A 27,106-nucleotide genomic window follows, 5' to 3' on the forward strand; every position below is an offset into this window, starting at 1 on the left:
TATTCACAAGGATATCACGTGATTTTGTGAAATGATTTGCTAAAAATCAATGTCACTCAAGATTAATAAAGTGAAAATTATTTGTCTTCTGCAAATAAATCCACTTTGGATCTCCTGGTTCCTACTTCCACTGCTAATCATTATAAGCCAAAAATAGGTTGAATTTTGTAAGGAGTAAGATAATATACGCCAAGTCCATCTTCAATTTTTTTGCTCCAAACATGGAATCAGCTATTCTACAAGGATCCCTGATTATTTTTAATTATAATTAGCATTAGAGATTGAAGGCTCATTGTTTGGGTGCACATTATCTTGTTTCACAGGAGAACTAGAGATAGAGTGGGGTCACACTGTGACTTTTAGCCACTTCAGTAATAGAACAGAAAAAAATAAGAGATAGGGCAGCATTGTAGCAAGATAAATAAAATATCCACCATCTACCACCCCAGCTCCAAAGCAGGGCAAGGGAAAGTGCACAAAGATAAGGGTCAAAGAATCCCAGAAAACTCTAAGCTCAAATGCTGACAATCCTGAACAATTGAAAGTTTCGTGGCCCTTTGCAGACTTATAGCTTAAATAGATAAAGGGCCTAAAATGAGCAGAGTAATCTGACTTTAGAAAAGAATTCACTTCATCTCCAGGGAGATCCCCAGGGTGCAGTAGCCAGGAGCCATCCTGAGAGGGACTGTCTGAATTTAGACTACTTTAAGGGACAGAAGCTTCTATATGTTCCCATCTTTGGGACCCCATTGACATTCCTACACTGCTCAGCAGGTGGCTGCCTCATGAGCCAGATCTGGCTGGGTGGAGTGACCTGACAGAGACTCACTGAAAGGGCTGTACAGTAGAGTCAGAGCCACCCACAAGGACTAGGGGATCCAGGAACCTGCCCTGTGAGACCTGGGCTGTTGCTAGTCATACATGGTTCCTGATAGCACCTACCAGGAACAAGATGGCTGCCTTGCACAGTTCCCACAAACTCTCCCGCTCCTACTTCTGTACAAAGTAGGGGGCAACTGAGTTTCTACCACTCCCCCACCCACAGGGAGGTGCTGAGGCAGTTTTAGGCAACACTGCCACAAACCCAGCCCCTGAGGCAACCAGCCTAAGAAAGTCCAGAGAGTAACTCCCCAGCAATGGCCATATTCCACCCTCCTTGGCTCCTGTGAGCATCTCAATTGAGAGGAATTTACCCTTACATGACCAGTCCTATTCAATACCTGGTGGGCAATACAGTTGAAAGAAATCAGGGGGTGGGGGGAAATATCCAGCCATTTCCTACCCTTGGGCTATGCAGCCCAAGAAGTTTCAGAGAAAAAAAAAAAGTCCCTGGTACCAACCACATTCTGTTCTTGCAAGCACTTCAGCTAAGTGCATTTTTGTGCAGTGACCCCATCCTGCTCAATCCCTGTATTCACAATTGCAAAAAACTCAGAGGAGACTACACCTACACAGGTCCCCTGCTTTGGTCATCCCCATACATTGTCTGATCATGCACAGCTGACAAGACAGTGTGAGTGCCACATAAAGGGTTCTGCGATTCCTGCCTGTAGCCATGAAGGACCTGGGCCCCAAATAGTGTCTAATCAGAGGACAAGAACCTCAGGCTCCTCATCACTACAGGAGCAACCAATACCAGAGACTCTTTCATATAAAAGGGCCAATATCAACAGTGCCTGAGAAAATTGATTACCTAATAGAGGCCACTACTCCCATTGCAGGGGTAACCACACAGGGTACACCCATATACTTTCTACACTACATCTGCCTCAACTTCTAGAATATCCTCACCCTTGCATAACCCATAGAAATAGTGGCTCTCTCCAACTCCAATACAGTATGTGCTATTCTCAAACTCACTAAACACAGACAATGAAGCTGCAGGAAGATTACACTGTATTATCCAGCTGGAAATAAACATAATATTGCATAACCAACTGATACCCCAAGACATATCCATATCTTTCGTAGACAGTCACTTGTTAAGAAGATCATCTTGGGGCTGGGGTTGTGGCTTGGTGGTGAAGTGCTTGCCTGGCATATGTGAGGCACTGGGTTAGATCCTCAGCACCAATAAAAATAAATAAATGGAATAGAAGTGTTGTGTCCATTTACAATTAAAAAAAAAGAATGTCATCTCATGAAAGTGGTAAATATCCATTTCATCAGCTCTGCAATTCTCAATATAGAAACACAAGAAATATAGGGGAATGGGTAATATGACATCCTAAAGATCATAACTCTCTAGTAACAGATTCCATAAATATCAAAGTAGATAACATGACTGAAAATTAATTCAAAAGAAATTTTTAAAAGCTCAATGAGGTCTAAGAGAATACAAAGAATGAGAAATTAGGAAGACATGCAATTAGAAAGACAATGCAGGACATCAGTGAGAAATTCAGCAAAGAAATCAAGAAAGAACCCATCATAAATCTTGAAAATAAAGAGCTCTATAAGTTTGATAAATTCAGCTGGAAGCCTCAACAATAGACTAGATCAACTGGACAAAAGAATCAGAGGTTGAATACAGGTCTTTTGAAATATCACATTCATACTGAAATAAAGAAAATAAAAATGAAAGGAGTATGGGACATAATTAAAAGATCAAACTTCTATATCATCAGCATATACGAAAGGGAAAAAAAGATTAAGGGCATAGAAAATCTATTCAATAAAATAATAGCAAAAAGCTTCCCTAATCTTGACAGGCATAGACATCCAGGTACAAGACCCATATAACCCCAAATAGACATGACCAGAAATGATCCTCCCCAGAATGTACCATAGTCAAACTATCAAAAGTACAGGACAACCAGGGACAGTGGCACACACCTGGAATCCCATAAATCCAAGAGGCTGAGGCAAGAGGATCACAAGTTGGAGGTCAGCCTAGCAACTTGGTGAGACCCTGTCTCAAAATAAAAAGGGATGGGGTTTATAGCTCAGTGGTAAACTAGCCCAGGTTCAATCTCTAGTACTGCCCCCCGCCCCCTCCCCACAAAAAAAGTACAAGACAAAGAATTTTTAAATCTCCAACAGTGCCAAGTCACATTTAAATGTAAACCCACTAGACTAACAGCCTATAGGCCAGGAGGACATGTAATATTATTTCAAATTCTGAGAGAAAAACAACTGCCAACAAAAATTATATCCAGCAAGGCTTTTTTATTCAGAATTGGATAAGTATAGACCTACCAAGATAAACAAAAACTAAGGGATTTATGACCGCAAGACTAGCCTTTGTCGATGCTCAAAGGAATCTTAAACACAGTAGTGAAAGAAAAATAACTCCCATCATAATAGCATGTAAAAATATAAATCTCGCCAGAATAGATATACAATAATAGAAAAGAATGAAATATTATCAATAAAGTATACCATCAAACCACAAAGATGAAAGAGGAAGACTCAGAAAGAATATTAAAAACAACCAGAAGGAAAACAAAATGACAAGTACAAGTCCATATGTTTCATTAATAACTCTGAATGTAGATGGTCTTAATTCTTCAGTTAAAAGATACAATCGGGCATGGTGGCGCACGCCTGTAATCCCCATGGCTTGGGAGGATGAGAAGGAGGATCGAAAGTTCAAAGCCAGCCTCAGCAAAAAACGAGGCGCTAAACAACTCTGTCTCTAAATAAAATACAAAAAATAGGACTGGGGATGTGGCTCAGTGATCAAGTGCCCCCAAGTTCAGTCCCCAGTACACACACACACACACACACACAAAGATATGGACTGACTGAATGGATCAAAAGACAAGAACCAACAATATGCTGTCTATAAGAAATTCACATTAGTAAGGACACACAGAGACTGAAAGTAAAAGGATGGAAAATGCTATTCCAAGCAAATGAAATTTGGAAAAAAAAAAGTAGCATACTTATATCTGACAAATAGGCTTTAAACAAAAACAGTAAGAAAAGACAAAATAGGGTCACTAATCATCAAGGGATCAATTCATCAAGATATTACTATTATAAGTTTATATACTGATTTATAAAATTTCGTGCTCCATTATTCAAAAACTATTAGACTGAAAGGGAGAGATAGGCCCCAGTGCAATAATAGCTGGGAATTTCAGTACCCCACTTTGACCAATCAATAGGTCATCTAGACCAGGTTTAAAAAAAACACACACACAGTTAAACTACTTTATAGATCAAGTAGACTTAACAGATATTTACAGAACATTCCACCCAATACCTGCAGAATACACATTCCTTTCATCAGTGCATGGAATTTTCTCTGCAGTAGAACAAAGACACAAAACAATTCTAATAACTGAAATTATAGCCTATATTTTTTCTGATCACAATGGAATAAAAATCAACAAGAGAAACTTTAAAAATTATTCAAATAGATGGATACTGAACAAAACACTTTTGAATAGTGTATCATTAAAAAAGAAGAAAATTTTAAAATTCCTTGAGACAAATTAAAATGAAAACAATATACCAAAACCTATAGGAAACAATGAAAACAGTATAAATGGAAGTTCATAATAATGAGTGTCTACATTTAAAAAATACAAAAATATAAAACAACATAATGATGCATCTCAGGATCTTAGAGGAACAAGAATAATCTGTATATAAAATTAGAAGAAATAATAAAGATCAAGCAGAAATAAATGAAATAGAGTTTAAAAGAACAACACACATAAAAAAATCAATGGAGAGCTGGTTATTTGAAAGTTAAACAAAATTGACAAGCTTTTATCTAAACTAACCAAATAAAGAAGACCCAAATAAAACTAGAGATGAAAAAGAATACATTACAATTTATACTACAGAAATTCAAAGGATCATAAGGAATTATTTTGAGAAAAATATATGCTAACAAGTTGGGAAAACTTAGAAGAAATGGAGAAATTTCTGGATATACATGACCTAACAAAATGGAACAAAGAATATTTTAAAAACTGAACAGACCATTAAAAATTACTGAGATTGAATTCATAATAAAAAGTCTCCCAACAAAGAAAATTCCAGGACTGAATGGCTTCACTGCTGGATTTTATGAAACTTAAAAAGTAACTCTGATACTTCCCAGACTATTCTGTAGGATTGAAAGGGAGGGGACACTTCTAGATTCTATGTGCCCAACTTTATTCTGTTACCAAAACCTGACAAAACAAGAAGAGAGAGATGTAGACCAATATGATGAATATAAATGCAAAAATCTTCAACAAAACACTAGCAAATTGAATAGTACATCAAAAAGATTATTCACCATGATCAAGTTGGTTTCACTCTAGGGCTACAAGAATGGTTCAACATATGCAAAACAAACACAGTATAGTATAAATACAAGGATTAAAAGAAAAATCACATGATCATCTCAATATGTGGAGAAAAGACCTTTGATAGCATTCAATATCATTTTATGATAAAAGCCCTGAATAAATTAGATATAAAGGATCATACCTCAACATAATAAAGGTTATGTATGACAAACCCATATCCAACAACATACTGAATGGGGTAAAACTGAAAGAATTTCCTCTAAGATCAGGAGCAAGACACTGTGTCCACTTTGCCACTCTTATTCAATATGGTACTAGAAAGTTTAGCCACAGCAATTACACAAGAAATGAAAGGCATATAAATAGGAAAGTCAGACACATTTTCCCTGATGAGATTCCACACATAGAAAAGCCCAAAGCCAAAAGACTATTAGAACTGATAGAAAATTAAGGCAGTAGGATACAAAACTCGGTATTTTTTTATATCAATAATAAACTCCAGAAGGAAAAGAGGAAAACAATCCCACTCACAATAACCACAAAATAAATAAAATAATGAGGAGTAAACTTAACTAAGGAAGTAAAAGACCTCTCTGTTGTAAATTACAAAAATAATTGAAATTAAAATGTGAAAAGAGTTTCCCCAGGTCCCCATGTTCATGAATTGGAAGAATTCATATTGTTAAAATATCTATAATACCCAAAGACCTACATATTCAAAGCAACCACTATCAAAATACCAATGACATTTTTCAAAGAGAATTCTTCAAAAAGGATCCTCAAATTCATATGGAAGAACAAAAGATTCCAAATAACCAAAGCAATCTTGAGCAAAACTAGCAAAGCTAGATGCATCACAATAACCAATTTCAAGATATACTACAAAACTATAGTAACAACCACCAAAAAAACCCAGCATGGTATTATCATTAAAAACAGACACATAAATCACTGGAAAATAATAGAGAATATAGAAATAAATCCATATAGAGAATATAGAAATAAATCTGCCAGGAAAGGAAACAACAGAATGAAGAGAACCTACAGAATGGGAGAAAGTATCTGCCAGCTAGTCATCATTAGAGAGTTAATATCCAGGATTTATAAAGAATTTAAAGACACAAGTAATCCAATTTAAAAATGAGTAAATTACCTAACAGATACTTCTCAAAAGAAATAAAAATGGCCAATAAACATGAAAAAAATGCTCAACCATTAACCACCAGGGAAATGCAATCAAAATTACAGTGACATACCATCTCACCCCAGTTATAATGGCTATTATCAAAAACAAAAGAGCTGGTGGAGAATATGGAGAAAAATGAACACTTTTATACTGCTGGTGGGAGTATAAATTAGTACAGCCATTAGGTAAAATAGTATGGAGGTTCCTAAAGAGCTAAAAATATAACTACCATATGATCTAGCTATTTCACTCCAGGGTATATATTCAAAGGACATAAAGTCAGCATACAGAACAGATACCTGCATACTCATGTTTATTGGGGCATTCAAAAAGAGTTAAGATATGGAATCAGGTAAGATATCCATCAACAGATGAATGAATAAATATAATATATATGTATACCATATATATGATATATATATATATATATGTGTGTGTGTATGCAATGGAGCCATAAAGAATAAAATTCAGGGGGCTGGAGTTGTGGCTCAATGGTAGAGCGTTTGCCTAGGACGTGCGAGGCCCTGGGTTTGATCCTCAGCACCACATAATAAATAAATAAAATAAAGGTATTGTGACAACCTACAACTAAAAAATAAATGTTTTTTTTAAAAAAAGAATAAAATTCAGCCATGAAGAATAAAATTTTGTCATTTGTAGAAAAATGGATGGAACTGGAAGACATTATATTAAAATAAGGCAGACAAAGGAAAATGAGTCACAGCTCCCCTTCCTGCTCCCCCTCTTCCTCTCCCTCTCTGGAAGGGAGAACTGGAACTGGAAGAGGAAGGATGAGAGGTTTGAAGGGCAGATGGATATAATCAATCCAGACAGCATTCACACCTTTAATGGACCTCCACCATTAAAAGGATAATGCCAGCAATTATGTTTTGGAATTTCAATCTAAATTTCCCCTTTCACTCCTTATTTCCATGGGCTCTAATATCATTAATTATCTTTTATCTCAGGAAACTTTGTTGTTGCACTTCAATTTCTTAAAAGCCTTTAGATAAAGTCTTATTTAATAGCTCAGTAATTAGTTCAACTTTTTATGGTCATCATTATACAAAGTACATTTATAAAGACTTGAATTGGGTGTCAACATACCTTATATATAAACAGGGATATGAAAAATTGTAGAATATATGTGTAGTAAGAATTGTAATGCAAAAAAATGTACATGTATAATGGCATAAATTGGCGTGAACATACTTTATATACAAAGATACGAAAAATTTGCTCTATATGTGTAATAAGAATTATAATGCAAAAAAAAAGAAAAGAAAATTAACATTGTGATAAAATTAAAAAAAAATTAGTTCAACTGTTTGAAGGCTGATGAAGAATGTCAGAAAATATAACCAAGTGAAATAGGAAAAAAAATGATGTGTGGATATAGGGGAGATGTTCATTCTGTAAGTTCAGCAGACACTGGATAAAAGCATGGGCTCTGGCAGCCTGTCCTGCAGCAAAGACAACACTGGCACTTCCCTTAGGGAAGGCCCACGCTGCCATTCCCAAGCCATTCTGCACTTTACTCCTATTGACAGCTGTTGGTCTCCTGAAAAGGCAGGTCAGGAGAACTGAGCCACTCTTCATCTCTCCTGGGGCAAGCTCACCAGCTTGCACTGTCTGAATTGTAACTCCTCTAAGTCTGTATCTTTCCCCTGAGTTCATGCCCCTTCTTCTGAGTTACACCCTACCTGGAAGCTTACAGGTACTGAGTCTTTCCTGGCTTTGTCCTCATTCTTTCTACTGCCTCTCAGACTGTTCCAACCTGCTAAGTACAGGTGAGTAGCTAAATAGCCTCCCCTGCCCCAAGAGCAAGTGCTCCATCAGAAGCCACAGATGTCTCAGCCTCATGACAATATTCTAAAGAGACTCTAAAGGAAATGTTTTTCTGTTGAAACTCCTAGATCTGAGGCTCTTATATGATATTCCTCTTTTTATCTCTTGACATCAGTTCAGCAAAATGGTCTTCTCCCAAACAAAATTATATCTGAAACCCAGAATTTAGTTATTTAGCACTTAAGTTAATTTGTCCCCAAATCATTTCAATTCAGCCCATTTGATTTTCCACTTAAAAGTCACCTTTTCCATGGCTTCTGAACACCATTTACAAAAAAAGAAACAAGAAAAATCTCCATTTTCACAAATCAGTGCTCGAAGGTCACAGTCCCCTTTTTTCAGAAAGCTTTTTCTTTAAAAGCAAAGATTAATTTTCACATATTAAAACAGTTACAGTTAAGTAGCACACTAAAGTGCTACCGTTCAGTAGTGCCCATCCGCCTCCCTTTCTCTTAGCAATTTCACAAGAGACAGCGTGAATGACAGCTCATACTTAGCTCTGTCTATGCATCCCTGCAATCCACAGCCTTGGAAGCAATTATCTCTGGTCAGCAGGTCACAGACTGATAGCAGGGCCTAAGGGAGTCCTCAGAAGCTCCTGCTATCTCACTTTATTATCCCAGGTGCCCAGATGGGAACCTCTATAGAAACCCTATCTATGCCAGGACCCAGACATGGGCCTTCTCAACTCCCTTTCACCCCTTAGATTCAACACAGATCTCACAACTAGGGCTATTTTCCAGGCCACCAAATCCTCTTTCAGCATCCTGATGTCTCTTCCCAAACCTAACCATGGAGGGAGGTGTCTTTCCACCAGGCCCAAGGCTAGGTTCCAGTTGGATAATGCCACAAGTACATCCACTTGAAAGTTAGATTAAATTCCCAATTTGACTGGCCAAGAAGTCAAGGCCTTTTCCAAACAAGGCAACCCCACAGGGCAGGAAAAGATGCCACCCATGTATCAGCATTTTTGGCTTTATGAGGACTTTGCAGCTACCAATGAATCTGCCCACACGAATTATAGTCTTAACAGATCTGAGTAGTATAATTCTTGATATGGTACCACCCCATTCTACTTGGGAATTTACATCAACATGCATAATAATTTACAAACCTATGCAAGAGTGTGTATAAACATCTGGCTCTTCATTCTTTAGACATAACAAGACTAACTAATCATTCAAGACTAACAAAGTCACAACCACAACTGGGAGAAAGAAAGGTTAGGGCTGTGTCCTTGTACAATAATTTGTTTCCAGATTTCTGGCATTTGGGAAATCCCTTATGTTTTCTCTATTTTTCATACATATATTTCACATTCATATGAATGTGTATGGATATATATCATCCTGTTCTATTTCAGGGTTGTAACATCTGTCCTCTGTATATACATATTTGTATATATACATATCAGAGATACATAGTTTTAAAAAATATTTTCCACAACATAGTGTGTTTTTTCCAACTTGTTGAGGGACTCTGGCATTCAATTGATAGAATCTCCTCAATGACCAATAATGTCTGTTCATACCTAAGAGTGGGTTCTAAAAATTTGATTGAGGGGCTGGGATTGTGGCTCCGTGGTAGAGCACTCACCTAGCACATGCAAGGCCCTGGGTTTGATCCTCAGCACCACATAAAAATAAAGATATTGTGTCCAACTACAACTAAAAAATAAATATTTTTTAAAAATTGATTGAAGTTGTGATTGAACAGCAGGTCTTCACTTTAAAGTAGCTAGCTGGGCTTTTAAGTTAGAGGACCTCAATTTCATTATCTATGTCTCTCAGAGGTCAGATTCCTCAGTGGAGACATTTCCATTTCCAGCCTGGTTACCAATTCTGCAGGAAGCATATAAAAGTACACTTATTTCCCTTTTTTTGATATTGAATCCAGAGTCTCAGCAGCATCTGGTGTCCCAATGCAGAGATGGTCTATTTGTGCTTTTCAAATAAATGTTCAGGCTTTAGCTGGGGCTAGGGAGGGACAACTGCCCAACTATATAGAGTAGAAAATGGAGTTTAAGGACTTACGATGCAAACTTTCAACCAATTCTCCCTTAACCTCAATTTCTGAGGAACTTATACTACCAATTCCTGGGATTCTGTGACTTTAATCAGGTTGTTTCCCAACTTTCAGTATAGAGGTTCAGTTCAAGTCTAAGCTACACATCCCGCAGCCATCAGATTCTCAAGTCCCAAAATTTTGTTGCTATTGTCTCCTTTTATATTCTCCCCATTCTTGTATTATGCCTCTAAAAGTTCTTAATATTGTTTTTCAGGTATTTAGGAGGTAAAAAAATCATGTGTTCAATCCATCATCTATACCCATAACAACGTTTCAAAGCAACATGCTTACAAAGGAGCAAAGTAGTATACCAAAAATAAATGTAGTAGTAACCTTTGGAGACGATGAACCACAAAATAAATGTGAATCCACATGATACTATTGAATTAACAGCTTAAATGAAACTAAAAAGTTAGATATCATAGCAAATTACTCTTCTGATACTTCTTCCCCTTAGAAGAAAATTATATATAATTTTGGTTTCCACATTTAAGAGACATATGGGAAAACTCTGGAATAATGGAACCAAAAACTGATTTACCAAATTATTAAGCATATGAATAAAAGTTATTTAACCTTAAGACTAAGAAGTAACAACATTATCAAGTGTATGACTGATTTCCCAAGGTAAATATTCATTAACTACTATTTGCATAAAGGAGTAACAGAAGAAAATAAGATGATGTTATACTAAGAAAATGTGCAATTAAACATTGGGCATTAGGAGAAAAAGATGATTTTCAAAGAGTCAAATTCCCTCTGTGAAACAGAGAAGAGATGTGGACCGGAAGATATCTGAATGTCTCTTCCTACTCTGAATAATGTAATTTATCATCACATTGATGTCTTTTTCCAAGGAAGTCTGTTTGTTAGACTACTGTGGTTCTACCTTGACAGATGGCATGTGTGTTTGGTTTATGTACACCTCTAATCTAAACTCTTTAATTTCCTGCCTCATTAGAAAGCATAGCCAAAAACAGTTTAATTGACTGAAGATCCCTGAAAACAGAGGAAAGGCAATTAAGATAACAGGATTTTACAATTCATTTCGATGCTCAGAAACATATTATTTTAAATTATAGAGCATTAGGGTAGGGTTCAGAAGAGGCAATTAGCCTTATGCTAAATGACTATTTCTGAATGTATCTTAAAGCTAGATAATTTACAGCTAGATTTAAATTGTTTTTCTAAAAATATTAAAAAACCACCCAAAGCAAAATACTTGTAAATTCAATTCATACATTAAGGAGGAAAAATGAGTACTGTGAATATTTATATTTAGACATTGAAGGCATTCAAACACACTTAAATTATATATTTGACTATATTTGAAGTGCAAAACAATACTACACATTTCAGTGTATGAACATCGAATTTGCTGCTTCAAAAAGCAGTTTATAATATGATTAATTTACATTCAACATGATTTGCAAAACTAATTGCATGTTAATTACATGTTTGTTTCATCTGTTATTGGAATTAAATATATTAACATCAACAAAACATCCCAGGGAGGGACTCAGTTGATAAACATTTTATTATAAGGAAGATAATTTAATGTCACTCCTTGGGATGAGCACTATCAGATCCACATTGTCTCACAGTCATCATTAAATCTATGTTTCCATTTTGCTTCCTTTCTGACTTGGGATGTAAGTGTAGTTACTCTCTGATCATACAGCTAATGTTTAACATATGTTGGGATTTCCCCCTTAATTCTCTACGAAATTTTTTTGTACTTTCTTAAGTAGTGTAAGGGCCTACATTGTTTCTAATATTTTATTGATAGCCCATAGTAAAACAAGTTTCACTCCAAAGCAATTTATCAAATTTGTAAAACATACATATTTGCTTAAGTGAAGCATAACTTTGCAGTTCAGCTTTGTAAATGAACTAAACTGAGTGAGAAGATTGAAGGGAATTGAAGTAATTTCTTACAAGGTCTGCATGATCTGGCCTATGTGTTTTCTACCCAGCAGTTCCTAGTGTGTTACCATCATTTGGTCTTTATTTAGAAGGAAAAAAACCCCACTAACTTCATCTGTAAGAAACGCTTCTGGAAGATTTATCTGAAGGAAACCCAGGCTGATTATTTTACATAGATTTCTTATGATATTCCATGTATTCTTGAAAAATTGTATTTATATCTTACAAATGAAATCATTTGAATTACTAAGAGATTTTGCTTTTTGAAGATTCTATGTGAAAATAAACATCATTAATATTTATCAGGACAAGGCTATGCCTTCCTCCAGTTTTCTATTTTAAACCTAATTATCTATAAATTAGCCTGGATATACATACATGTGTGTATCCAAGCTTATATTTATGCATATATGTGATAATATACAAATAAACAAGTTTAAATAAAGAACCCAGTGATAGATTATATTTATTATAGATCTTGATTGAATTAATGACACTATCAAAATTAATTCCAGATAGTTGGAAAATATTGAATATGCTTATGAGGTAAAATTTAACTCAATAATAGTCTATATGGGATTAATAACCAAGAATTCAGTAGTGATAAGTGAAATTCTGAAGTGACTATTCAAAAAAATAATTGAATAAAAATATCTTGTAATTATATAACAGATTCCTAATCTGTTCTATCATACTATTTCTAACCTGTTAATTATCAGCAAATACTCTTCAGAGTATATTAAGCTTATAAAAACAGACAATAGTTCTTATTTAAATGATCATCTTTCCCTTATTCCACAACAAGAGCAATTAAAGCAGAAAGTATAAAATCTGTCATGCGAAGTCCTGCTTAGAAAGAATATTTAGCAAATTTAACTAATATATCTTGTTTAGAAATTTATTTTAAATTGAAAATTCTTACATTTTCCTATATATGTTCCTTAGACTTTATTTTCCATATCCTTTAAATTTCATGAATATACCAACTTCTTATGCTTTCATCTAAAGAACCCAGTGATTAATTGTATCACATATGCTTTCATCTAAAGCCCTCTGACTAATAAGTATTAATAGTTGCCCCCCAAGATGCCCATGGTAAAGGTGCTTTCACCAGCAATGGCTGAGCTGCATTGAGGAGCTTTGAGTGCTTTCTTTCTGCCTGAATCCTTTCTCCAGGATCTAGAAGAACAAAGTTAGGCACCAGGCAGTTTGGAGAATAAAGGACAAGGACAATGAGAAATCATTTTTGCTTGCTTAGAAAGTATTTTACTCACAGAAGGTTTTTGTATATCTAGTTAACATTTTTAAGTGTTCTGAATAATGTCAATTCCCCAAAATTTGTGTGTTCTTAGCTTCAGTGTTTTCAGGTTCACCGAAATTTACAGAAGGATTTTGTTGTTTTCACTGTGCCTACAGCTAGAATTGAGAGAATGCTCTTCTGTACCAATGCTGATTTTTTTTCCCCTTTGGCCAAATTAGAAATTCTACTAAAACCCTGATTGAATTTCTAGTTAGTGAGCCCTTATTCAAACAGAAGTGAATAAGAAGATATCTTAAATACTCTTATTAAGAAATAAATTAGTTTTTGACAATTTATAATATTTGTCCACTATAAAGCATAAATAGTGACATAAGTGAGTGTGGAGCTAATGGCAATATTTTCAATAAACAAATCTTTATTATTAATGCAATTTTGTTCAAGGATAATAATGGTCATATACTATATGAGTTGCCTGTTGCTACAGAAGAAAACACCTACAAATGTCAGTGGCTTACAATAATAAGCATTCATTAGGTTGTATTTTCTATGGGTCAGGGACTTGACGTGCTACTTAGTTGTATGGTTCTGGCTTCAAATCTATAATTAAGTTGCAATCATGATGTCATTCAGGGCTGCAGTCATTTAAAGGCTTGATTGGGGATGATCTGCCTCCAAATTTATACACATGATTGTTGGCAGGTGACATCAATTCCCCTCTATGTGGGACTTCTTACTACGTGGCAGCTGGCTTCCTTGGCAACAAGGAAGGAATTTCTCTAGTTGCACATTATTAGTTCTTTTTTTTTTTCCTATTCATAAGAAAACTCATAGGCTTGGGATATAGCTCAGTTGTTAGAATACTTGCCTCACATGCACAGGGCCCTGGGTTCAATCCCCAGCACCATTACCAAAAAAAAAAAAAAAAACAGAGGTCATAAGAAAATTCAACCCTCACTCCCAACTTTGGGAGTGTCGAAGAATTTGTGAAGATATTTTAAAATCACCACACATTTACAACAGTTTTTGCAAAGTGCTTTAAAGTTATTAAAACCATAATGTGGATCTAAATTCTCTCCATAAGTCATAACCAGAAGTTAATTAACTTTCAGACTAATGTTCTAACCACTAGCCTACTTCATCTCAGGAGCCCTGAAAATTCAGAGCCTCTGAGTGACACAACTGTTCTATATTTAAACAACCTTATGTAATTAATTTTATGTCTCAAATACAGTAAGCAGTCAGAAATCAGATGTGCTTCAATTTGAATTTTAAATTTTATATGAATATTTTGAAAATTTTTGACAAAAATATTTATTACATATTATTTTTTTCTTTCACAAATGAAGAGAGGATGGCTGTGTTTCTATCCCAACTCAAGCTGCCAGCAGCAATGTTGGCTGCTCAAGCTCATGGGAGGCCTGGACCACCAGGAAAGGATGGGTTACCTGGGCCACCAGGAGACCCTGGACCCCAAGGTAAGTCTTCAAGTGTAATATTTGTTTACCAATTTTTAACCCCCAGTGTTTACAACATGCTAATTACAGTTAATATATATTTATTTTATATAGAGAAAATAGCTATATATTTTATATAGAGAAAATAGCTTGTTAATATTTGACTTTCTAGAAGTCAAATATTTGAAGAAATTAAATTTCTTCAAATTTAATTATCTACTATTATAAATGCATTTTAATATTTAGTACAACAATAACAGCAATGTACATTTTCATATCATTAGCAACAAATCTTATGTTTAGACATCCTTTAAGCTCCAAGTTAGACAAGACTCATCTTAGAATCGTAAGGAAACTAAGCAGTGTCTTAGAAGATTCTACTACAAATAGTCTCCTGGGTCCAAAGTATATTGGAGAAAAATTTTAGAATCCTTCTGCTTTAATAGAGCTTGTAGATAGAAACTCTTAGCAAAACAAAATAATAAATTGTTCCATTGACAACAACTTGATAAGAGACATGATCTTAAGTTTGTCTTGACTAAATTATTCTGATAAGGTTATGTTGTAGAATATGGTCAGCAATCAGCAAAGTGGTCAAATAGACTTGGGCTTATAAGAGTCACAAATTTGGATAAGGAAATGCCAAATTCAGTAAGTATATACTACAAAAGGCAAGACCAGAGAACCTGAGGAGACAACTAGTTCTCCCACAAAGTTATTCTTAGGAATTCTGGGGGCAGTTCACCCTGGCCAGTTTGAATTAAATTCTCCAGAATCCATTTTCAGGCACCATCTACTCAAAATTATCCCCAACAGTTTCCACTTAGTGACACATCACATTCCCCATTCCAGTTATATACAGAGATGAGTAGACACAGAGAAAAGCAGACACCAGTGAACTGGTTTCCAGATTTAGCAGAACTATCTTGCCAACCTTAAGCACAGATATACCCCAGCAGCCCTGCCTACCAAAAACGAAAGACCCCAGACACCAGGGAACCAATTCTGTGACTCTGGATGAAGTCCTGAAACCATTCCCAATCCTAGAGAGTTCTCTGTAAGCCAAATGGAGGGGAAGAGAGTTTTCAGTAGTACATCCCTAGGTGACTCTAGATTTTGTCCCTTGAATTACCAGAGACAACTCCTCTCTTCTACAGCAAGTAGCATTTGGAGGCTACTATGGGCAACAGAACCGGAAAGCCAGAGGACAGCCCCCAAGGCAAGAGGCCATGGCAGCTGGGGAGACTTAACCCAGGAGATATTCCCTCCGAGGTCGACTGGAGCCCCTACTCCTGGCTGGCTGCCAGATTTGTTAGTGGAAAGGCTAGGTTTACTTACCCCAGAATGGAAGCCCCTTAGTCATCTAGGAGCAAGGCAGTGGTAGAGAAATCACTTGTACTAAGTAGAGCTAGCTGATTAGAAGATGGAGGGCCATCTTGCCCTGAAGCTGATTTAGGGGCAGTTATAGAAGATGGTTTATCACAGACTGGTGGGCACCTTCTCACAGGTGGAGGTTTGTGACCAAGTGACACCCATCTGGTCGTAACTGCCTCCTCACCAGATGCTTTTCAGTTCTGCAAAGATCATTATTTCCTCTGGCTATTCTTGTCACTGATTAGTTTGCTCATGTGCAGCTCCCAACCTATTACACAAGGGATGAACTAGAGTGGTTGACCCAGGCCCTTTTGCTAATCACCAGACTCCTAATGAAAGAAAACAAACTTCATCTGATTATTTTGGAAGACAAGTGTCAGGTGAGCTTAACAGGGAGTTGGATATTCGATCTGGCCTCAAGGCTCAGCTTCATGATCACTCTAGTTTTCTTAAACTACACACATACCCTACCTTTCTCTTAGATCATAGGAATGTTTTACAGATTGTTAAAGGAAAGAGGAATGTGTGAAATCAGAGGTTATCTCTATGTGTCTACCATTGGTGGGTGGGTGGTTATTATCTTTCACCTATTGGGTCTGTTTTGAAGTCAGAATATAAGAGAACTGGAGTGAAGATCTTGAAAGCCCACCTGAAGATACCTCAGATCACATGAAGGATAAGCAGTGTCAATAACAATAGAAGAAAAACTTTGGACAGATCCTTCAGACATTGGTGATCTCAGAGAACAGGAACAATGGAAAATTGGCTGACCAGAGAAAACCTCTTTGGAACTGGAGTCACCTGTTCTACACAACCATGGCTTCTGGAACCCTCCTAGGTGTTGGAAAAGTCCATCAGTCACAGGCAATTCCAAATCAGCAGTATTAGTGACATTTATGGAAACAAGACTTCTGCTCATTATTCCACTTGCCCTCCCTTTTGCAAGGGACGTCTATGCCATTCTGTCTAGGAGACATCATAAAGTACTTGAACTTTTCATAGGACTTTGCAAGCAATTCTTGAATTTGAAAGATTTTGCCACATGATTTCCAATTTTTTTAAAACCAAGGTTTACTAAAATTGACCAAACATTTGTCCTAAATGGGTTTCTGGCAACAGACACATAACTTCTTAGTTGTCTCCTCAACCTTTTCATCATTTGTTAAATTTGCAGCAAAGCAGCAGGAAAAAAAAATCTTGTAAAGAAAAATGAGATTCATTTTTATAGAAGTTTGCCTATAATTAGTGCTGTACTGATAATCCTATCTAAAGGCACAGAGAAATCTACTGGGGGGAAAAATGAAAAAGAAGAAGAAAAGAAAACAAGGTTTCTTGCTGCTTGATTTCTGGTACCTCTACAGGAGGGCATAAGGAATTGAAGAGTTTTTCTTTGGTGGATAAATAAATATGAAGTGCTCAGAAGATGAAACCATGCTATGACTTCAAAGTTTTGCTGTGAGATTTAAAAATTTTCTTGAAAAGGAAGTAAAAAAATGCATATGAAATATCTTCGTTAGTGACCATGAGAACGTCAAATGCTATTGTCTGAAATGGTCCTCTTCATCCCTGATACAGTAAAGTGGAGTTTGAGGAAGGGTCACACAGCAGAGAAAGGGAAAGGAAGTGGGGCTTCTATATGTGGTGCAGTGTGTTCTGCCCATGCGTAAGTTCTATTAATGGTGGCTTTTGTGAATTTTCTAAACGACATATGGTTCTTTCAGTGTTTGTAAGGAAAGAAAACCATCATTTAAAATTAAGTGGTTTGTTTTGAAACATGTACAATGGAGTCCTTTATTTGCTCCTTATGGATAGGGAAAGGCAAACACATAAAGGGGCCTCATAAAGTTTCCTGTGCTTATTCTAAGAAGCAGAAGACTGTAGAAAGCAATGAGAAAATCGATGTGTGACAAATAGAAGTACACAATCCAGGTTGAAAAAGGGAGGTACTGTTCCTGCTGAGACTCTGATAATGAAAGCCTGTGGGTCCCCTTTCAGCACCTTGATCTTCTTAAGGAATGAAGAGCATTAAGATTCCAAGTTGGGTCACCTTTTTGCATTTTTTTCTATACTCTGAAAGGGGTGATTGTTGCTGTCTTTTTCAATTCAAAAGCATTTGCAGAGTGTTTTATTTTAGCCATTCTGTTGGTGTCTGAATATTGCCTTCTCACTGTGCCTTGAGAGGAGAACTTGCCCTGGAGTTCGCCCCTTAGGTGGGCAGCACCCAGCCTGATGGCTGGTGCTCCAACAGGTGAGTGAGAATGTGCTACATTAGAATCAAAGAGGTCCTGAGAAGCAAGATCCAGGCAGGTTCTCTCTAAAAAAAAGGAGAGGCAAATTCTCCTAACACTTAATTTCTTGGATGAGTTTTTTGAGAAATAATTTTACTTAAACTCATTTCAAAACACGACTGCTCCACTGATTCTCTGCCACTATGAAAACACTGAGGAATAAATACACATTTGAAAGTCTTATTTCTTTCACCTCACACGTAGGTTAGTAGGAGGGAGAAAAAGACTCATCCATATGCCCTCCATCAGTTTTAAAAAAGATATTATGGGAGTAGTTGTTTTTATTTTTTAACTTTTAGAAGTTAGCTATTATTGGCTTATAAGTGAAGAGAAACCTGGTTTTTGTAATCTGATGGCCCATAGGATAGTTTATGTAACTGGTATAGATTTGACCTTTCAAATATGTTAGCAGCAGGACCTTTTGTGAGTGTGGGCACAATGATTGAGGGGTACTGCCAACAATTAGTAGACCAGAACCAGAGAAGCTAAACAACTTGTAAGACATGAGGCAGTCCCCCCCACATGAAGAATTATTCTTCCAAAATGCCAATGGTACCCTTTTTCTGGCCTCCTTTGTCCAATATTCATATAGATTCATATAGATGCATATATATATATAAATTTAAAAGTAAATCTCTGGAGTTAAAACTAAAATCTCCCTACTGGTAATAAATAAAGTCTACCTCCTGAAAATTTACAACAAGCACCATGTTTCACCAATGACCAGTACCTCTACATCCTTTAGGACAGTGCTTTTCTGTTTCTGCCTTCCTATATAAGCTGCAATGATGTCAAATTATCACACTGTGTACTTGTGATCTATGGAAATATAGGTCTGCTTGGAGATAGACCAGCCTCTTCCAAATTTAAAGAGAGGCCTACTCTAAAGAAGTAAAAAGCTAAATCCTAGAAAAGGAGAAAATGTAATGACTTTATTAGCACTTCTATCTGACAGTTGGTTATGAAGCAATTATAAAATAAGATCCTATGGCTTTATAGCAGTTTGGGACCTTATTAGGAAATTCAAGAGTAGAAAACACTCTGTGCAATTCAGTGGCTTTATCTGTTACTAACAGGTAGTTATTAACCTAATGAACTGAGAAATTTGTACAAAGAAATTGTTACATTTGACAGGAGGAGGGTAAACATGTCCTTATTATACAAATATACAAATTATCATTTTGACGCCATATGCCCCGTAATCCATGTGGAATAATGTATTTTTTGCATTATATTAAAATCTGAAAATTGAATTTAAACTATGCAAAAACAAATAGGCAGGGTTTTTTTTTGTATTTACGGAGATATTTTTCACTTCAAATTAGGTCACAGTCTTGTTAATCCTCTTATTAATCAAAAATTCATATGTCTTTTCTTATTTTTCTTTCTTCCTCTTTTTTAGCCTATTAAGTATTTACTGAGATAGCTTGAGGGTCAACTTGACAATTTTTATGTGATAGTGAGGCCTATTAAATAAACCTCAGATAATAAATGTTATTTTACTCCAGAAATGTTTAAATAATGGATTTGGAATGGTGATTTCAAGTGGCCCTAAGTACATTCTTCCTTGTGGTTCACATAAGTTCAATGAAAGCCACTTAAAGAAATCCTGTAACTATTTTAAATTTGAAAATTTGAATATGTATCAACTTAGGACATTTTGCCCCATGTTCAAGCCACTGTTCTTTCTAGGATCTAGGATTTTATTGAACATCTTTAACATAGTTTTCAGATACGAATTTGTGAAATATCCTGATCTATGTATTTCCAATATATTTCCTTATCATATATCTGTTATTCTATTATGTTCATGTTCGTGTTCGGGTCACACCTGTAAAGCAAATTATAACTGTGTGGTGATACATTGCTATTGTGACTTAGATAATGTGTACACTGTATGGTCAAGTCAGAATTGACAATGACAACCCAAAAACTGATGTCTAACTCTCAACAGCCATGGGGGGAAAAACATCACATGTGCTATTCATAGGGAGATTAAATTTTCTCCTCCTGACATGTTCTGTTGTAATGACAAACTTTTATGACAAAACACAGCCAAGTTAGGGCCTACTGTTTCCTACTGAGATGCTGTCCTACTTAGATCGTTCCTGTGTTTCTGCATGGTTCTGTGTGATTGTCGTGTTCATTTGAGACTAGGAACAATGTTTAAGCTATTGTATAAACATGAAAAAAATCAGAAATAAAAACTATTTACCATGACTGTGAAACTCTTACAGCTCAGAACCTTTTCTTCAAATTATTATGTGAATGCCAATATATAAAAAATATAAACATATTTGGGGGCTTTTTTTAAAGCACAGGTAAGGACTCCTAGGGTACAAATTGCCTTGAAATGTCTAGCTCAGGCAACAAGAAGTATATTCTAGAACCAGAATGATTTTATCTTGACATGTACACAGGTCTTAGACCAAATTCATTTTTGTTAAGTGTGTGTGTGTGTGTGTGTGTGTTGGGGACAGATAGAGCCCAAGGCCTTGCACATGCTAGACAAGTGCTCTACTACTGAGCTACACCCCCAGCCTTGCTACAGTATCTTAAGATGATGAAGTATGCTTGGGAGGATCCCCCAATCTCCCCTTGTTCTCTAGCATTGGTGAAGTTCCTGGTCCTTTGGATTTATAAATTGCCATGTTAAAACACGGAATTGCTGTTCTAGTTTTATTGTAAAAGATACTGTGTTGTTATAGTCAGCAATTTGAACAAAGACCTGACTCAAGATGAGCTGACTCACATGTACTCTTGCTGTCATTTATTGAAATCCTGAGCTGTTTGTTCCTTTCATTTCCTTTATGTGATAGGATAAGGTTCAGAACCTTGTAATATCTTGTCCTAATATTAAGCAGAACTTTTTCAGTGTTCTTCTTTTATTTAGCCTATACCTAGCCTCCAGTCAGAATTTCTATTGAAGAGGACTCATACACCTGTCATTGTCATTTGAAAAAGATACAAATGATCAATTTGAGTTCAGTATCAATTTCATTGGCAAAAAATCTATCAAGAATTTGACTACTTGGACATTTTGTATTAGTTATGTATTTTTAAGATCCTCATTGTCTTATCACACTAATCTGATATTTAACTAAATATGTGCTTAATGCAGAACAGATGGCTAATATATGATTTATGTTAAGTAAAAAAATCACATAAACATCATGACTCTGAAAATGGTTCTTGTATGGGTTATGTTGCCATAGAACACTCTTACTTTTTCCAACTCTTTTTATCTCTCCCTTAGGCTACCGAGGACAAAAGGGAGAAAGAGGTGAACCTGGAATTGGATTGCCAGGTATTCCTGGGACTTCAGGTAATAGTGATGCTATCTCCCTAACACATGATCCATGTTGTCTGTAGGAAAAGAGAATGGATAGTATGTGCTCTGCATTCTAATGGGATCCTTTTTTTCATTAGCTATGGGTTTGCCAGGCTCACCAGGTACTCCAGGGCCCCAGGGCCCCCCAGGACCCAGTGGAAGATGTAACCCAGAAGATTGCCTCCATCCTGTGTCTCATGCCCATCAGCGGGCAGGTGGGAAATGAGCACACCTGAGGAAGACTTGGTTCCTAAGGATACCTTCCGCCCTTGGAGCTATCTTATTTCTGTCAAACTCTCACAGTTTGTGGGCTGCTTTTTTTTTTCTTTTTAGAATTTTTCTGTAAGTCAGACATTAAATGCAAAAGTTTGAATCCTGTCCCTACAATAATTGCAAATTAGTATTTCAGATTTTCCCCAAATTCATTCCATATGTTTTGCCTCATCATTACTATGCTTTGTATTCAGTTTTATATGAAACATGCAAGCAAATCTTATTGTTAGTACATCAAAAAAAAAACATCATATGATTTGGTAGACGGATGATGATGTACATTTTGTAGACTTGTCAACATGTAATTGACCTCTGATTTCTGAATTCTAAAGTTTCAGACTTGAAGTTTTCTTAGCAATGGAATTTAGTGTCATTGCTAAAAATTTTGTTCACTTTCTTGTGTATTGCTCCTATTAACCTTTTTTGATTACTTTTACAAGAATTCTTATGCCATCCTACATCCACCCTACTTTTGCAGAAAAATATTTAGGCAATAAGAGCTTCACTTTATAACTATGCTTTGGAAAAATTACAGGAGACTGTTTTAATCAGGGAGCCCCAAAACTCACCATCACCAACAGCTAAAGTAATTTTTTTGATTCTTTATATAATGAATTTTATTCAAAGCAATCACTACTGGCATGAATACATACTGCATGGGGGGAAAAAAAGGAACAAAGTGCCAATTGTTTAAGAGTCCCACGAAAAAAGCCTAGCACTCTGTGTTCCCTTCACTGAGTTTCTCATTTAATGAAGAGAAGAAAGCTCTTTTCCCTAAGAGGTGTTTGGTGGTTAAGGCACCGAGGCATCTTTGGTACTCATGAAGTTTAAAGGGCCTCATTTTGGGCCCCTGTACCTGTTTTCCTTCTGACCTCATGACCCTCAGACTTTAAGACAAGAACTGGCCACCGAACCAAGGACAGATCTGTAGCAACCGAAGAAGAAACCGACTTGCCCTAGCGGATGAATGTGTGGTGTCAACAAATGCATATTGAGAAGGTGCAGCCCAAAAGCTCCTAAGGAGAATAATGTTTCTCCAGAAGCTTTGGCATGGCAAAGGAAAGCTATGGGACCACACGTGCAACTGGCACTCAGATGAAAGAGCTAACACTCTCCCCAAAACCACATCCTCTGAGAGGAAATGAAGACACAGTGATCGTCAACTGTTTTGCTACATGGTATTTTTATTGCCTATCTATACACTATTCTGAGAAACTTGTGGTTGAAAACAACAAATTTTATAGAGTAGTAGAAATGAGAATGTTGCTGAACCTAGCTGGTGGATCCCACAGATGCAGAGAACACACCACCAGAGCCCTCCTGTCACAGAAATCAGGAGTTCACACCTCTTCAAGGAGCAGTGCAGATTCTAATTGGACATGATTACTTTTGTCTGTTAGTGGAAAAATGAGTTTAGAAAAGCAAGCCCACTGAAATTGGAGAAAGCTGTGAACAGAGTTGTGCCTGAGGAGCATGCCTAAATTAAGGCAGAGTTTATTTAAATGCACCCATGATTTGAACTGGTTTTCATTATTGACGAATGAACTGCTGGTCAGGTACTGTCTACATGGCTGTGCATACATACAACCTTTTAGTTATTTCATGTTGAATTTTGCTGTATATTTCAATTCCAATTTATTTATTTTCCAAGGTTATCCTGTTTTTAACTTTAAATTGACTTTATTTTGTTTCTTGTGCAATACCTATAATGGTGCTGTGGTTTAAACTTACACAATTGGAATATGCATATGCATTTTACATATGTATTGCATTACTAAAATAATAATTTATCCCAAAAAGTGTATATAGATTTAAAATTTGGTGCTATCTGTATATTTTGAGATTTTAATTTGAATTTTATGAACACTTACGACTTATCTGAAACATTAATTTACTTGAATTTGTCATAAAGCCAAACGTTTTATATGTTTTCAAAGAGTATTTTTGCATATTAATAGGTAATTTATCCTTTTTCCTCTTGGCTAATTCAAAAATATTTATTTTATCATTTCAATGTTTTCTTGGACTGTTTTGCCGATGGGTGATCAATGTATTTTGTTTTCTTTAGTCAATCCTTTGTATACATAAAAGATGCAATTCATTTTCTTGTTTTATAAATTCTGATCACTTTAGTGCTACAGAATAAGCCATGCATCCTTTCTTATGAATTGTATAGTTAGGAATCTTTTTCTAAATTGCACAAATGCTTGACTGGTTTATTCCTGTTTCAAGGATTTGGATTTCTTTAGGTAATCTGAATAGGAGAGGAGACAAAATATAACGTTATATGATGCATACTACAAAGTATGTCACAGTGGCTCATTTTTTCTACATAGAATATTTGACTAAGTTTGACATAACTGTGGAAAAAGGACTGTGTTCACATGGTTCGAGCCTCTCACCCTGTTGTTATTTATCTTCATATACTATTTCCTGCCTCCACTGTATTCACCTGACGTGCAAAAAAAAAAAAAGAGGGGCTGCATGAAAACACTGGGTGCAGCTCAGTGAACACAACACTAGATGAAGTAGCCATCTGGCAGATGCCCAGTTCCCTTCAAAAAAAGTAGATACTTTGGGCCCCAAGTAGGGTAGGAAATTCTCCTCTAAGTAACTTGATGGCTGCCATTTCTCTTGAACCATTATTTTTGTCCAAAACATTTACTTACTTGCACATAGATGTCAGGGATGGCCACAACAGGGATAAAGAATTATTAAATTTCTATCATATTTGATCAAAATCTTTCTTTGTAAAGAATAAGTTTTGACTTCAATTAGTATTTATGGCCTTCAGAATGGAAAGAAAAAAGGAAAACTAATACCTTTGTTCATTGTTCTTCTCAACTGAGGACAGTATTAGTTCTAACCATAACAGATACACAGTCAACTTTTTTTAACTCCTCACCTTGATGGAAGTAATTGAGTGAATAACCTCAGGTGCTTATTTCTGTATTTCATGACGTTGTTCAGAATTTTACATTTTAGTCACTTACAGAGCTTAAGTGATTATTTTAGAATACATTGTCTGTAAAATTTGGCATTTGATATTTGGCTTATTATTTCTTGTGAATATGTTTAGGTATTAAATGAGGCTTAGCTTTTCTGCAGTCTCCCTCACTTACTGGGAACCCGTGACATACCTCCTTTTGTTCACAAGATGGTGTTTAAGGCTATTCATTCAAACTAAGCAAGCTCAGAAGTACAGGCAAAGAAAGTTCAATGGTCAATTAAATCAGATTTTTGCTCTTGCGCTTTTTTTAAAAAAGACTTTTGTAAATAATGTCTTGTTAATTTAAGTTTTATTTGTTTTGTTAATTTATGCTTTTCCTAATTTAAGTATCTTTATGAAGCAGGCACAGCAGCCTTTGGTTTCTGATTGTTTCAGTTTTATTTCTTCAGTGTGAATACACATAAATATGTACCTATATACGCAGTTAAAGTGCAAGTTTACTTCTGTAACTTCATTTGTATACTACCCTCCTGTTTTAGTGATTAACATGAAGACACCTAAGTTGTCATTCTGCCTTTTAGACAGGAAAGATACTCACTGTTGACAGACAGTAAAAGGCATTTAGCTTACCACAAGTAGACAATTTATAAAATCACACGTCTAAACTCCATCTTGAAGACACTTAAGTTTTTGCAGTTATATTTGTATAATCTTGCATTTTTCTAGAAATATATCACTATTTATCAATATAAGCTTGAAGCATTATTTTTCCAAATACCACTTTTTTCCTAACATTAGTAATAATATTCTGAGACCGAGAATTCTGAGTTTAAGTGATACACCGAAGTTGTTTCCATGAATCCTCAGAATAGTTTTGCAGATTTGTTCCTTGCTCGTTCTGAAATATTTTTCACACTTGTCTGTGCCCCCTTAAGACACAGTGCTTCCTGACATGATTCCCCATGTTGTTTCTTAATACATGAGGGTGTTACCTGGTGTAGAGGTACGCACTCTACTTTCATACCTCTCATCTCACAATGATTACCTAGGCTTCTAAGAGAAGATGCAGTAAAGAATTTAACCAGTATCTTTTATGCCTATTTACTTCAAAATGGCCTAGCTCATTGAATTGTATTCATATATTAGTTGGCAGGCAAAAGTAGTATTAATTACATTAAATGTGTTCAATTACTAGGAGTCTCAGGAAATAGAATAATTATTTTCATTTTTATTTTCAGATGTAGCTGGAGCTATAATCTGAACATTTCATTCAAAATAGCATGTCAGAGTTAACTGGTCATTTTAAAAAAATGGAATGAAGTACCATGTGAACACAGAGAAAATACATTCAGACAAGTAGGCACAGCACAGGAAAAAAAAAAAAAAAAAAAAAAAAAACTCTAACTGAAAAACACTTATAAGACCAAAGCTAAGACTAAGAAAGTCAAAATGGTAGAAAATTTCAAGTTTAGATCCAATAGTGATTTGTGAATGCTGCATCTTAAGGAATTAGCTACTTGTTTCATGATGTGTGTCAGAGTGAATACTGATGAAGTAGGAAGTCTAAACTTGGGGAGTAGTTGTTAGAAGATTTCACAGAAGTGTGTGTGTTGCTTCACCATAATAAGCTGTAACGATGTAGCTATTTTACATTTTATTTTTCTGTATTCTTTAAAGTATACTTTATGGATAAATATCTTAGCATTTTAATGTATTTAAATCCAGATTGTATTATGGAATATTTTATAACTATTTATTTTTAAAATAGCATTTGGGACATATTTTTCTCCATTTAGTTGGTTCTCTCTCTTACCTCATCCAAGTATATAAGGTTTAATTCATTATGCTCATGTTAAGTTGAATGGCACCAATTTCATTCTAAATCCCAAGTGGATA

General features: G+C 35.8%; 1 protein-coding gene across 6 annotated transcripts in view; it reads left to right on the forward strand.

Moving 5' to 3' along the window:
• Col19a1 (collagen type XIX alpha 1 chain) overlaps nucleotides 1–26,539 on the forward strand; it is a 319,421-nt gene extending 292,882 nt beyond the window's left edge. For 5 of the 6 annotated variants that reach the window (XM_048805612.1, XM_048805613.1, XM_048805614.1 and 2 more), the window contains 3 exons: nucleotides 14,887–15,015; nucleotides 21,913–21,981; nucleotides 22,086–26,539. In XM_048805612.1, coding sequence (XP_048661569.1) covers nucleotides 14,887–15,015; nucleotides 21,913–21,981; nucleotides 22,086–22,213 — 326 coding nt within the window. In that variant the 3' untranslated portion in view covers nucleotides 22,214–26,539. The other variant, XM_048805615.1, reaches the window with a different exon arrangement.
• The last annotated feature ends 567 nt before the right edge of the window (nucleotides 26,540–27,106 follow it).

Source organism: Marmota marmota, unplaced genomic scaffold, assembly GCF_001458135.2.
Source record: "Marmota marmota marmota unplaced genomic scaffold, marMar, whole genome shotgun sequence".
NCBI lineage: Eukaryota > Metazoa > Chordata > Mammalia > Rodentia > Sciuridae > Marmota > Marmota marmota.